Source organism: Apium graveolens, chromosome 7 (assembly GCF_009905375.1).
Source record: "Apium graveolens cultivar Ventura chromosome 7, ASM990537v1, whole genome shotgun sequence".
Taxonomy (NCBI): Eukaryota; Viridiplantae; Streptophyta; class Magnoliopsida; order Apiales; family Apiaceae; genus Apium; species Apium graveolens.
Window position 1 is genome coordinate 15,584,351 of NC_133653.1, and position 15,858 is coordinate 15,600,208.

At 30.8% G+C, this 15,858-nt stretch overlaps 1 protein-coding gene across 1 annotated transcript; it reads right to left on the minus strand.

Annotated features, from left to right (window-relative positions):
- Positions 1–2,128: 2,128 nt before the first annotated feature.
- Positions 2,129–6,123, minus strand: LOC141671372 (uncharacterized). The gene is made up of 2 exons (XM_074477593.1): positions 3,278–6,123; positions 2,129–2,696 (listed from the first exon to the last, which is right to left on the minus strand). The coding sequence occupies exons 1-2, from the start codon at positions 5,913–5,915 to the stop codon at positions 2,359–2,361; spliced, it is 2,976 nt and encodes a 991-aa protein (XP_074333694.1). The 5' UTR covers positions 5,916–6,123; the 3' UTR covers positions 2,129–2,358.
- Positions 6,124–15,858: the final 9,735 nt, after the last annotated feature.

A 15,858-nucleotide genomic window follows, 5' to 3' on the forward strand; every position in this document is an offset into this window, starting at 1 on the left:
CAAGTGATTAAGAGTTTATGGTCTTGAGTTCGATCCTCGCTCACCCCCGAAAATTTATGAGAACAGATACTCATAGTTCAAGTGATTAAGAGTTTATCCTCAGAGTTTATCCTCTATCGGTCAGGTCCTGGGTGCGGTAATTTTATGTAGATGTTATCGATAAAATTTATTTAATATATTGGTGATTTATTTTTTAAATCGTCAACTTTGTGGTTACTTTTTTATATATATAATATCATCAAATAATTCATTGATAACTTTCTTCTAAAATTTGTAAAACTCTATTTAAAAATTTCAAATACGTTAGTATTAGTTTGTGCATTAGAATTCTTTTTCATCTATATTAAATAAATTTTTTTTAATATTTTCATTAATATATGTTTGTATATTAAGTTTAATTTTATTTTCATTTTTCCTAAAGAAACAATGTATAGCATAATTCGTTTCATTAACTTTTCATGATATTTAAATTGATATACAATTTTGATAAAATATTTTCTTATTTAATTTTTACTTTAAATTATATTCTAAATCATCAAATATTAAATTTGCACTTTTATCTTATTTTTAGATTTTCAAAAATACTACTTTCTTTAATAAGAATATTATCACTATTAGTTTCAACTTAAATTGTTCATACTCTGTAAATGTTTGTATTTATATAGAACAGTGTTCCTATAATGAGTACTGGTACATTAATAACAATCATGCCAAATCGGATTAACTTATTTACACTGACTATTAGTATAATATCTTTTTACTATCAGTATAATATTTTTTTTATCAGGATAGTATAATATTTTTTTGGATTGCAACAGCAATAGGATTAGGATGTAGGGGAAATTAAATATGTGGTGTAAGGTTTGGGTTATAATTTTCAGTTCTAGGAAAGTTGTTAAACTTAATAATGAGCTATAGCATCTATATGGACATCGAATTTAAGCCCAGGAGCCCATAAAAAGAAATACTATGAGATGTCTGTCCTTGTATCACTGTTTTATAGGATGAGTGATGAGACATTGTGCATTCTCATTCTCCACGTTAAGCATCGGAGCATCTATATCCAATCCTTGAAATGCTGAGCATTGTTGATCCATCTAAAATATTAATTTTTTAATTTATTTCTTATTTATGTTAAAGTTCTCATCCCTTAACTACAATAGCCGGCACTATCTCATGGTACGGGTGCCAAGATTTTGGTTGCTACATTAGTATGATATTATTTGATTTGGACCGAACCCGCACGGATTTTAACGGAGGAGAAGAATACGTGTTTGATGAGGTTGTTGAGCTTGTTGAGCAGACATTAGTATAATATTGTCGGCTTTGAACCGATCTATAGCAATCTGCCCCTTACAATGTGAGACAACTTCATACAATCTTATATTCTAGTAATTTGCACCTCTCATAAACTGTGTGAGATAATTCCTAACAGATTGTCATTAATAAGGACTAATTATTTATCATATTTTTAGCACTAAATCTTAAAATTGTGTTGTAGAAAATGGTGAAGTCATCACTCAGATCATTGTTCTTCACAAAAGACTACACATAGTTTTAAAGTTCAATTACACAGTTTGAATAGTCACAAACTCCAGACTCAAATTGTTGAAAGTTTGTTATCGGGACTTCAGTACGAACAATATCAACTAGAAATAGTTTACAGGCTTTTTTTTCTATTTTAGCCCTGCATCAACATTCTTTGGCTAGCCAGTGTGTGCAGTGCACTGATGGTCTGTCGAGTTTCTTTTTTCATTTTTCGAAAATTTTATAACTCATTTTAAATATGGGTAAAGGCTGCACATATCGACATCTATCCCGGTAACAAGTTATGAATAAAGACAAGTAATGCCTACAAACTTTCAAAATGTACCAGGCCAAGTAAATTCATGAAAAGCACTAAAATGCTGAATCCATATACTTGGGTACAAGTGTAAAACCATGATAGAAATACAAAAAAATAGACATAAAACACCCTTAGTCCAATATGTGGTTTGATTGATAGCCAGCACAACATATGTTGAGACTGCAGAAATGATGGCACAATAATTGAGTCCATTTAGATGTGCTGCACATTTCTCTTTAATCAACATAATATTGTTATGTACCTTAACATAAGCAGAAAAAGTTAAAGAAGAAAAGAGCCTCAGTCTCATCAGGCTCACTACACTCCAGCATTTTACAAGAACAAAGAAGCTTAAAAAGAGCAACAAAACAAATACAAAACACTGCTATATTTACTCTTAACTACTGAACTTCATACTGCAATATGACCTCTTAATAATTTTGCTAATGCAGCCACCTAAATCACTAACCACTTCATTTTTTGGTACATAAACTTATAAACTATTGCAACAATCATAGGATTTGAAATGTATTAGGTTGTTTAGCTTGCGAAAGCATCTGAACAACTTCTCTCATGGTAGGGCGCTCCACGCTGTGCTCTTGAACACAGAGCATTGCCACGAAAAACATCTGCATTGCTTCGTCTAAGGGGACATTTTTTAGGCGCTCGTCGAGGATTTTCACCACCCCTTCTTTGCTCCAGTTTGTTAGAATTTTAGTCCATTGAACAATATCCATACCATCTTCTCCGAATCCTCCAACTGGCTTTCGGCCTGTTATAAGCTCTAGGAGTACTACACCAAAGCTGTAAACATCACTCTTCGCGTCAACTTTTAACGTATATGCATACTCTGTCACATGTTAAACACATCAAGTTAGGCTTAGTAATTCAAATGTAAAACTGTTAAATGTGAATAATGTCTTTAACATTCACTCAAAGGGTGAATTTCTTGTCTTTAAAGGAATTAGGGGAAAGCATTTACTAAAAGTTATAATAAAGATAAAGGTGAATTATTCTTTATGTCTGTATTCTATAGTTATACTTTATAGGTTTAGGGGGAAAGTGAATCTAAGATCCCAATCAACATTCTTAGAGAGGCAAAACCTTGGATTTAAGAAAAGAGATACCCTTACTTTAGTTTTAAGATTGAGTCAACAGGGATATGTAATTTATGGGGCTAGCACTGATTATGGTTTATAAAGGATCAACAAGAAGCTACAATAAAAGCCAAAGTAAAATTTTCTTTAAACACAGTGCTGCATTTAGTCTCTTTGACTACTTTACATGTCTCTCTAGTTATAAAAATTTGGAGGAGAGCATTAGTATATGATATATTAGTGCCAACTTAAGACTAAATTTAAATTAAAATATTTAAGTCTACTGATTTTAAAAATGAAACAGTGAATGGCATTTGTTTAGTGAAAGGTGTACCTGGAGCAATATAGCCATAAGAGCCAGCAATTGCTGACATGCATTCTGACGTTCCATTGTCTTGCAAGAACTTGGCCAATCCAAAATCAGCTACATGAGCCTCAAAATCAGAAGCAAGTAAAATGTTGTTAGATTTCACGTCGCGGTGGAGTATCAAAGGGGAACAATCGTGGTGCAAATAACACAAGCCCTTGGCAGCTTCTATGGCTATTTTTAACCTTGTATCCCACTTGAGACAGCCACCTTGCTTTCCATGAAGAACTTCACCTAAACTTCCGTTTGGCATGTACTCATAAACAAGCAAATTCATCTCTTTATTAGAACAAAATGCAAGCAATCGGACAATGTACCTATGTCGAATACTGCCTAATGTTTTAATTTCAGCAGATAGGCCATTATCATGGGAAGAGGAACCTTTGCTTATTCCCAACTTCTTGATTGCGACTTGCTCTCCGTTTGGCATTCTTCCACTATAAACAACCCCTGCTCCACCTCTCCCTATTATATTGTTATCTTTCAAGCATTCTAAGATGTTCTCGCTTCCAAATTCTAGCTTCTGAAATGCTGTGAGCTTCCAAGTATGTGAACTTGTCTTTGACTTTCGTGTCTTGACAATTGCTAAAATGACAAATATGAGGGAGCACAGTAAGAGGCCTAATGCAAGCATTAGCTTATATTTCCCGAGTACCTTTGATTTTTTAGCATCTTGGTCTTTGGCTTGTAATGGCGAGGTTGATGAAATGTTGCATGGGCTCAAGTTTGATCCACATAGGTCAGGATTGCCAATGAAGGATGTGGAGTTGAAGAATGAATATTGTCCAGTTTCAGGAATCGAACCGTTGAAATTATTATGGGAAAAATCTGCTGATGTGAGGCTCTTCATGTATCCAACTTCCTTAGGTAGACCTTGGCTCAAGTGGTTCCATGAGATATTGAGGTAATTGAGAATTTGAATTTTGGACACTTGAACTGGGATAGGGCCTGTAAGTTGGTTTTGGCTCAAGTCTAAATAAGCAAGTGAAGTACAGTTTCCAATTTCAGGTGGGATTTTGCCAGAAAAGTTATTTCTACTCAAATCAAGCTTTAAGATGCTTTTTAGCTGGCCTATACTATATGGAATTTCACCAGTAAAATTATTTCCACTCAACAGAAGAATCTTTAGGCCTGAAAATTTTCCAAGAGAATTAGGAAGAGAACCTGACATGTGATTGTTTGAGATATCCATCTCATCAAGTTCAGATGACACAGAGCTGTCCTCCTCCTCGAATCGCCCCGACAGGTAATTGTTTTGGAGTTGCATGAGTGACAGTTGAGGCAAGTAGAGGAACCCTCTTGGAATTGATCCACTAAAAAAGTTCTGCCCCAACCTAACTCTTGATAGCGTCTCACAGCTCCCAAGATCATCTGGTAAAGGCCCAAAAAGAAAATTGTTGAGGAGTATCAAGATCTTCAGTTTTCCTCCAGAGCATAGAGACTTTGGAAGAAAACCAGTCAGCTTGTTGGTTGAGAGATCAAGTTCAGTGAGCTTGCCATTCTTTCCAAGATTCGAAGGAATTGATCCCGTAAAGTTATTCCTCCACAGATTCAGGACTGCCAAGTTAGGTAACTCCTCGATGAAGTGAGGTATATTCCCATGAAGTTTGTTAATAAAAAGATTAAGAACAGTAAGTTCCTGAAATGCTGAAAACTCGACTGGGATTTCACCTGATAGGGCATTGAGTGAAAGATCGAGAAACCTCAAGCTAGTGAGGTTTCCCAGCTGAGATGGAATTGAGCCAAATAACTGATTTTTTTGCAAGTACAATGTATCTAGTTTTCCCAAATTGCCTAATTCAGTTGGAATTGGACCTTCCAAGTCACAATTAGCAAGGTCCAGATGAACCAAGTTGATCAGCTTACCAAACTCCTTCGGAATCCCACCCTCAAATTGATTAAAATAACCCAAAAAAAGCTTCTCCAGATTAGTAAGATTACCAAGCTCACTAGGAATAAAACCACGCAAATCATTACCAGCTAATGACAAGTGGTTAAGCTGCATTAGGCCTCCATAGCTAGGTGGTATAGTACCCGAAAAGAAATTCCCTCCCAAGTTTAAATGCTTCAGTTTTGTTAGGCGAGTAACACTTAAAGGAAGCGAGCCTGAAAAACCATTGTCATAAGCATCCAAAACTTCAAGTTCCAACAATCTTGAAAAATCCCAGTCCAAACTTCCATTGAACTGATTACTCGAAATGTTAAGATATCGAAGCCTCGACAGCTTATGGATTTCTTGGGGAAAACTGCCTGATAAACCATTTCCAGCAACTGAAATATTGACAAGTGTCCTGAGTTCAGTGATTGCAGATGAAAGAAAGCCAGAGAGGTTTAAATTTGAGATGTCTAGAGTAAGTACAAACTTTTTTTTAGTGTCGCATCTTACGCCAGCCCAAGAACATAGGGAATTATAATTTGTAACATTCCAAGAATTCAAAGAAGGGTCGGAGACTTGGAATGATTGTTTAAGAGTTACTAGAATTGAGGACTGTCCTCTGAGAGAGAAGCCATGCAATGAAGTATAAGAAGAACATGGCACAGCAAGAAAAAGATACAAGATTAAAGAAATAATAAGAACCTTCATATCAGAAAACTTAGTAGCCATGGCAATGTTGTGGATGAAATGAGGTCATATATTCTTTTAAACAATACAGAAAAGAAATAGTGAACTTCAAAAACTCCACTGAAGATGATGAGTTTTAATGTTTTAAGATAAGTGAGTATAAAGAAGGAATGATAAAGAGGGTCTTAGTTGCTTTTCATGCATGATATTCACTTTGCCTTTACTTTGTATTCTTATTTCCTCTTCTTTTCCTGTATACGCTGGGATTTATCATCTTTAACTTTATGAATGAAAAGCAAAAGAAGCATTCTGATGATGCACATTATATAAGCAGATGCAGGGCCAAGATAACAGTAGAATTACCAACATAATTCAGAAATTCTCTATCTTGTCTAAATAATTTTGCACAAGTCCCCATTTTGTACCAAATCATATGTTTTTTCTTGAATACAGCTTCATAATATGAATTATTACAATACACAGGGTTGAACCAAGGGAGCTAGCCTAGGTTGTATCTCGATTAAACTAAAATTGTAGTAAATCTTTATTTCTAAACCCCGACTTTAGTTAAAATCGTTTGAAATTTTTTAGAGCCCCGACCAATATCCAAAAAATTAACAATAATTTTTTTTAGCCCTAACCGTTTCGAAATTCTGATTCCGCCACGTAATTTGGTCATTTGTGAAGTTACATGCAGAGAGAAACAAGAAGTGAGTGGTAAATGGAGGGGTCACTCTTTGTACACACTTTAGACCACTTCAAGAAAAAAGCAAAAGCATTATTCTTTATTTTAGAGTTTGTTGGGATTCATTAGCTTTTTTACCACTCACTAGATATGAAAGTGAAAGGGAAGATACTGAACCCCTATAGTATTTTGAATGAATCAATATCAATTATTTTTGGGAGGCCTCAGATTATTGATGAAGCTAATGTAACATGTTTTCTGTTTTGACAAAGAATGTACCAGCTTAATGTGTCTTGTGAGTGGTTAGTTTAAACATGAGTCTCATCAACTACATTAAAGAATCTAAACAAATGATTATACAGGTCCCATTGTACACTCATACAACCACAAGTATGATTAACTTCAAACAGGGTTGGTGTTTAGGTAAACCAAGACCAAGTGTTCCAATAACAGTCAAACGTTTAGAACCTGAATCTTCCCCCAACTGCTGGAAGAGCAGTTACTGGAGTTTCTTTCTCTTGATTTCGAGTCTTTTTTCATGAATTTTTCGAATTTGATCTACAAATTTATTCTTCTGATATGAACTCATTACAAAATGAATAGTGTTGATCTCTGAGTTGCAAGAGGAATTCAAGCTTTAGCATGAAATTTAAACGATCGGATCAGATTTTGTAAAGTTTGAGTTAATATTAAGCTCAATAAACTTACGGAACAACAAATTTGACTCGTGAGCAAACTCGAGACATATTCGAGCCCATATAACTAATTCATATTCGAGCCCATATAACTAAATCACCATAAATGGCATTCCATTAGTTTCGAATGATTCAATTTTAGTTGACGCGAGAACACTTGTTAATTATGGGAAGTAAAAAAATATAAAAAACCAGCATTTTCCGGAGCATTTCTGAAGAATTCTAACATAATTTCTAGTTCTTAATTAGTAACGGGGAAGCAAACCAATGAATGGACAAATTTTGGAGGCGCAAGAGTAGCAAATTAAGTGACAAAAATAGAGCAAACAGAGTTTGTTTGCAGCAGAAGGCATTGTGAATTGTGATAATTATAAACCCTAGCTGGAAGACAATCATGTATTGGATTTTTTTTATAAGCTAACCTGACCCTCCTTTAGCCATATCCATCATATTCTCCACTCTGCACGGTTGTACATTCATCATTTTTTCATTATGCCCTTCTTTTGTATATATTTGTACCTACTCCCTACGAAGAACGTACTTGATGATACAAATATCGAATCCGAAATTTATTTCTAACTAAATAATTGCTGGAACTCGGAATTTAGAAAATAATAGTTCTTTACTGAGTTACAGAGAGAAATGTGAAATAAATTATTGAAATGTGCGAAAAAGTCGCGGGAACATTTTATTGAGGCATTGGCGTGTTGATTGAATCACGAATTTCGGGACCGAATTGGTTCGAGAATAATTTAAACATCAGATGGATTAAATTTTAAAAATTAATCAAATCGGATTTATGGAGACTCTGGCATTGAACTCGTATTGACATGATAAAGCACTGAACTTGTAAAATACAGTACAGGAGCTCCACTTCATCTACCAATGTGGCGCCTTTACTGAATGGCATGGCTACAAAGTAAGCAAGTACTCCGCCTAAAGCTAGACAATATACTTTTAACACAACATGACTCATGACACTATCCACTAGCAAGGTGTTCGACTTTGTAATATTATTTAGAAGTTTTGTTATAAAAATCGGTGGATTTTTCAAAAATCGTCGATAAATTACTCAAAAATCGGTTAAAAATATTTGTCCGATTTCGCCGATTTTCAATAAATCGCCGATAAATTATCCGATTTTTTAAAAATCATCCGATTTTTTAAAAATCGTCCGATAAATCATAAATCGGTAGCTCAACCGAATAGTTCCGATTTCCGAAATCTGTAACAGTATTAGAAGCTTCAATTTAAAAAAAAAAAAAATAATATAAGTAGCCTTTTTGTTTGATGAATAAAGAAAACAAATTAGGGACAATATTGGATCACTGATTGACTTCCACTAAAATTGAATTATTTGAAAGAAACAGATCTTTCGCATCAAGATATTAAATAATTAAATTAAATTAAAGTATACAATAAATAATGGTATAGCCGAAGAGGTCAGCAAGGACACCCTCACAAAAATATCGCATTCAAAGGAACGAAAGTCAGATTCAGTTAAAGAAAATGTAACAAATATGTATTCACTTTTTAATACTTCTGCCTCAATTCGTCAAACACATATGGTATATAAATTTCAATATCAAACACATTAAAATTTGTCCACGAATTTTACTTCTATAATTTATAATTTTAGAATTTTAAAAATTAAATATGATATAGGTCAAATATACTTTTTAATAATATTTTTTCATGATTTTTATATATAGCCAAAGTTTATATGCTTTCACTTAAAATTTCAAAAATATCATTTTTTAGAGTTAATAATATATATGGGCGAGTTTGACTTTTCAAGGAGTACAAGCACAATGTACATAAATAAGTATGTCACGAGTCGGTGATAAAAATTTAATTTTTTTTTATCAATTTTTTAGATTTTTCGAATTTTTTAATATTTATAGGCTAAATTATATATTTAAACTTTAAAATTTTAATTAATTGAACCATTAATTTCTGTTTAAGTGGGACATATATCCTCCTCAACATCTACACCCCAATTCTAAATATGCACTTTTATATCTTATTTGATATAAAACATCTATCCAACCCAATTTTAAAAATTATTGACACCAAAATTTATACCAAATTTGATGTCACACTAAATTTTTAGAATTTTTATATATTCTCATATTACCCTTATACTTTTTTACCAAAAAAATGATTTAATTTGTATCCCAACATTTTATTACTTTTAATTTTACTTTATTTTTGTACTTTAATAATAAACTAATTTATATAGTACAAAAATGGTAAATTTTGTATTGGTAGTTTGGAGTTGAATTTGTAAATAATATAGTTTTTACATTATTTTAGTGATAAAAATTAGACATATAGGAAATGCTCTTAGAGCATCTACAATTACATTAGCAAAAATAGTTAGCCAAATCATGTTATCTAAAATTTTGTTGAATTTGTAAGGAAATGTACTACAATAATATTACTTATAACGATTAGTTATATTCAAAAATGGTATATTTTTCATATTTTTCAAGTGCTCATTTACATATTTTAAATGATATAATAAATTTATTAAATACTTAATCTAATAAAAGTGTAGATAAAATATAAAGTTAATGAAAATATGTTGAATATAATTGCAATTTAATAAGTATTAAAGCTCAAAATATATAACACATTTAAATATGACAAATAAATAATTGATAAATTTGGTTATATATTATAAAATATATAATTATATTGTATTTTATGATATTGAATTTATTACTATTTTTTATAAATAAAAAATAATAATAAATTTGGTTAATAAGAATATAATATTTTTATAATTAATATTATATAAGCTTAAAATATTAAATATATAATAAAAAAATTAGTTCATATGTATTAAATATAATATTAATATAAGTATATATGCATTTATAGTGTACAAAGCTGACGTGGACATGACACCACTCTAGTATCAAATATAGAAGATGTGATAGATGATATCTATAATGGGTCTCATGATTATAGAAACATAATTTTTACCTAAATATTAATATTTTAGCTAACAACCTAAATATTATTATTTTAACTAACAGTGAACACGGTTGGAAATACTCTTACCCCTTTGTAGAGGGGTGTCAAAAAAATGTCAAAGATCATGTGGGGTGGCATGAGATAGTATGACACTAATACACCCGCCAAAATAACCAATTTTGACATCAATTTGTGTCCTCCCAAATTAGAAATATTGTCATATTAATTTTCTAATAAAGACATATATATTTATATCTATTTTAAATTATATTTAAATATAAATAATTTGACAATTTTGAGGCTAATTATTTGAGTAAATTTTGATAATAAATGTATCAAAAGAATAAATGAAAAAAGAGATAATAATATATTAATATTATGAGTTATTTGCAAAATGCGAAATGCATTTTTATCTATACCTTATATAAGTACACTTTGCATTGAATTACTATTTTTGCCGCGACAATTTACACTCTTTTCGTTAATTTTGTTAAAAAATTTCAGGGATATTTTAGGATATGTAAATATTAAATTATTTTCAGATCTTTATTTAAAGTTTTTAACCCTCTAAACGATACATTCTGCAAAAATTTAAAGAATGGCAGTTGTAAAAAATAAAAAAATCTTCTCGAAATAAAAAGGTTCAAAATTGAAATATTTTTTTATAATTGTTTTTAATAAATTCATTAAGTATAGATTTTATTTAATTTTGGCTTCATAAAATTTTTGATAATTTTGAATGTTATTGTTTTGAAAAGATTTTTTCGTTCTCTACAATTTTCGTTCTTTAAATTTTTTCGAAAAGTATCATTTAGAGGGTCAAAAAACTTAAATAATGATATAATTATAATTAAATATTTTAATTTCCTAAAATGCCCCTGAGAATTTTAACAAATTTAACGAAAATGGTGCAATTTATCGCACAAAAAATAATAAAAATGATGCAAAGTGCAGTTATATAAATTATAGGTACAAAATGTACTTTACTCAAATCAGGGGATATATTTTTTAAATAACTCTAATATTATTAATGAGTTGATAATATTGACACTCTTGATTAATGTGAAATGCAGCATGTTAAAGATGCTCTTAGACCCCAAGTAAATGCCTTCGCTGTTAATACTGTCATCTTTCGTTTCCGATTATTTTGAAAATACTGGTATCATCAGTCCATCACATCACCGTTACCAACTTACCATCCTTGAAGCATAGCTTGATTGAGTTTTCAGCAGGTATGTGTGTCGTCCAAAGACAAAATTGATGAGTTGGACAAACCAAGAAAAGTAAGCCCACGAAAGAAGAAAAGAAAATGAATTCAAATACTGTACAAAAAAAAACTAGTACAATTTGCCTAGGATTCATCTCCACTTGTTACCTCGGCTAGATTTTGCTGGTATATAATGTCAGAACACAAGATTTTAATTGTCTTCTTTTTATTTTTAACCAAACTCATTTTTAGACAAAATTTAGCTACTTTGTTCATAAAGATCCTCGATTTTATGATATATGATATATGATTGATCCAGTTTTTGAAATTCGAATTAATTTTTATATATTTTTCTTATTCGGTATGTTACAAATACATTATTATATATAATATTCAAGTAAATTTAAATAATTATAAATAATATAATATGATAAATATATATTAACTTATAAATTTCTACTAAAATAAGGAAATTAAAATTAAATATTATTGAAAATATAAAATGTATCTCATTTTCTTCCGATTCTCCGATTAATCCTAAATTGGTACCTTCTCCGATCTCTTCCAATTCCTGATTTTATAACATTACTTCTTCGATAAATAACTAAATATTTATTAGCTTAAAATCATGTACAAACCTGCAATGATTGGCTCGGTTGGTTTAAGAGGGGATAATTATCCTCTTGGTTACAGGTTCCAATTCCACAGGATGGGAATTTATGATTATGACTGGTGAGCCGGAACATGTCGCTTAAATGCGATTTACCTTGGTTCACGTGGTTTGCTGGCTATTGCGTGAGCCCGTAGGGTTTATCCAGTGCGCACCTGAAGGGTAGCGCTTGCGGGTTACCTATGATTAAAAAAAATCATGTGCAAGGCATGGGCTGATTACATTAAATTTTATATGTGTTTATCTTTTGTTTGTTTTTAATATAAAAATGTTTCCTGAAATGTTTGTTATTAGATGTTAATTTAATATACCATTTTCAGTCGGTTTTGGTTGGTACTTACTTACACTAGTCTGTTCGATCCAAACATCAACAGCAGCCCCAGCAGTCCCAGCAGTCCCAGCTGCCGCAGCGACCGCAGCGCGCACGCCTGTTGCTTTTCTGTGAGTTTTTTTTTGATTTTGTTCGATCCAAACATCAACAGCAGCCCCTTGTAATCGCACAGCGGAACAAAAAACTACCGGAATTGATTTCCGATCACACATAACTATTACAAAATACCCGGAACAATTACAAAAAAATAGATCTAATACAAAACTAATTTTGTAAAATCTATTCTAACACGATCAACCCTCGTGTAAATTACAACCACGATTAAACCACGTGGAAACCAAAACAAAAATTAACCACGATTAAACCACGTTGGATCCAAACACATAATTAAAATATACATGGACATAATAGTGGATTAACAACCTGCATCAAAACCAATACAAGCAAAACACTATATACACGCATATATAATTACGACATGGACATTATATCATAAAACGTAGAACCCAATACCAGGCTCTTGATACCAATTGTTGGGAATCACGGACTTAGGGTGTTACTACGTTTTACGATAAAGATTACGAAAAGAGGATTACCTTGTTAATGGTTGATTCCACGCTCTTCTATTGTATTCCCAAATTCCCTTGAGCAAAGTGTGGCCTCCGTCTTCTCAAGTTATCCTCTCTTCTTGCTCCTTGGTGGCTACAATATGTCTTCACACACTTGCCAAGCAAGAAGAGAATAAGAATATATATAGGCTACAATAGGGACCATGGATAATTAGGTTGGGCCTTCTAATTACATCTTGAGCCTAGCCCAATGTAATTAAATATTAATTCAATCCACTAAAGAATTAATATTTGCACTACCTTTCCTAATACCGTAATTTAATTAATTCGGTTCCAATATTATTTGCTTATTAAATTCCCCATGTTTAAAATATCATATGTCCATTAATTAAATAAATTACTGATAATTTATTTAATTAATATCTTTTATCCTTGATCATCCACTCAACCTTTATTTAATTATGCCAGAATAAATTCCACCTGCAGGGTTTCACATAATTAAATCTTTTTGAGCTTTCAAGGGGACATCATTAACCCGAATATTATCAGGACATGGATTCCTTCAATAAATAATATCCACCATGTATATAATTCCATCACCCAAAATATAATGATATAATTCAAAAGAATTATTTCATATATAAATCAAAGCATGTAAATAATATACACGTGTCAATTACTATTTCCGGATTAAGAACCTAAGCATAAATAATAACATAGAATCTTAGTTCTCCTTCTTAATCAGTATTAAGGGAACAATTCTAAATTTGATCATGTTCAATATACACAAAGTATACTAGTATTATTTATTAGTCAATATAAACTAATCTAAATAATACTACAGCCATACCAGTGGATTGTCCAACACCACCTGTGCTGTGAACCTTATTATATTATATAACCGTATTTAACAATCTAATATTCTGTATCCCATTTGATACTAGATTGTTCACAATATATAATATTAGACAACATGTAAACATTCAAATGATTCTCAAATAAACTGGTCAGAAATAAATGTACATACTTCAAATAAATATTTTCAGTATACACTAACAATAACAACCTACATCCACATGGATTAATGTGTTCGAGACCTTTAGAAGACCAAGTCAATCAATAATATATGTAAAAATGGTAAGATTAGTTTATTGTGATTTATCATGGGTTTGACCCGATTAATGAAAAGTACTCGATATTTTGTCCACATTATCGCATGGTCATGTAAAATTACGATGTTGTACTCAACCAATTTTTTCCCATATTCCACTTTGTTAAAATAAAATACATAATAATATCAAATTTTAAATATGCTGTAAATTTTTATACATGCGAATTCTTAAAAAGAAAATTTGATATTCTAGTTATATTCCATACAAAATCAAAACAAATGTTAAATATTTTATACAATAAAAAAATATATTAGTTAAGTAATTTGAAAAATGATTGACTTTAACAATTTTAGATGGTACCCTCACTAAAAAATGTAAATTGTATACTGGTTTATATAATTAAAATCATATACAAATTTAAAAGTTTTTGAATAAAACACGGAACTTATTGAAATTGTTTAGTTTGGTATGAAATAATTCATATTATTATAAAATTATTTTCATATTTGAAATTATAATATATGACTGAAATTTACACACACACTAAAATATATGATTTAATTCGAGTTATTTTATGTTAAAAATAAAAAATAATTATATTGATAACATAAATTATCGTATTATTTCTTTCATAATAACATTAAAGCATTATAAATTTAATTACTAATATTTATGAATATTTTATCGAATTTAGAAAAATTTGACACATTAATCTAATATATATAATTAATGAATTTGTATATGAAAAAAGTTGAAATCATTCACAAAAAAATGATAATGATTAAAATAACGCTACATTAATCTCTATAGTAGAAAACAAAATAATATGTACTGTGACACTAATCCTACCACACATAATGACATATTCTGAAGTACATATCTCATGTATAAATAGTAGATATGCATATATTGTTAACTACGTACTGCCGCAAATAATTTAACAATATTATACTGACACTTCAACACGAGAAATTTGTGAATAATCTAAGACATCTTTTAGATCATAACTGTGACGACCCCAAATCCGGGGTCAGAAGATTTGATCGTTACGATGAAACCTCAATCCAAAATAACCTGTTTAACAGAAAATAAATGCCAGCAACTGAATTACAACATCTGCGACCCAAAACTACACCAAGATCTTTTTAGGTTACAGTTCTAGAAACAACATATCTAAATTCTACAAATAAATTTTTCACTTCTTTTAAAACATCCTTTTCAATAAATTACAAACTCTAAACTAAACCCGACAGTATAACTTCGAAAGGGAGTATACTCGGCCCAAAAATTATAACTCAACTAATATACACACAAATAACTTTACACAATAAAATTTACACTAGTCTGCAAACCCTGGATCAACCATCTTCCAAAAGTTTCTTTTTGGCTTTATCGAATTACGCAGCTAAACAGCGCAACCTAATCCTCACTGGAAGGTTAAATTTAAAAACAGATAAGTATGAGCGAAAGAAATGCTCAGCAAGTTCAGTATAACATATATATATATATATGCTCTTTTTGATATAAAAACCAACATCTGCAGTGCATCGGAATATTAAAAATCATAAATGCTGACTCGAAAAATTTAGTCAAGGAATCCCAAAATTGATTCCTTAAATGTATTCAAAACTCTTTGATATTTTTGAGCGAAAATGTTTCAACAATACTTTGAATCTCGACGAGAATAAAACTCGTAAAACAGTGTTTATATGAATATCGCAAACAATAATATGG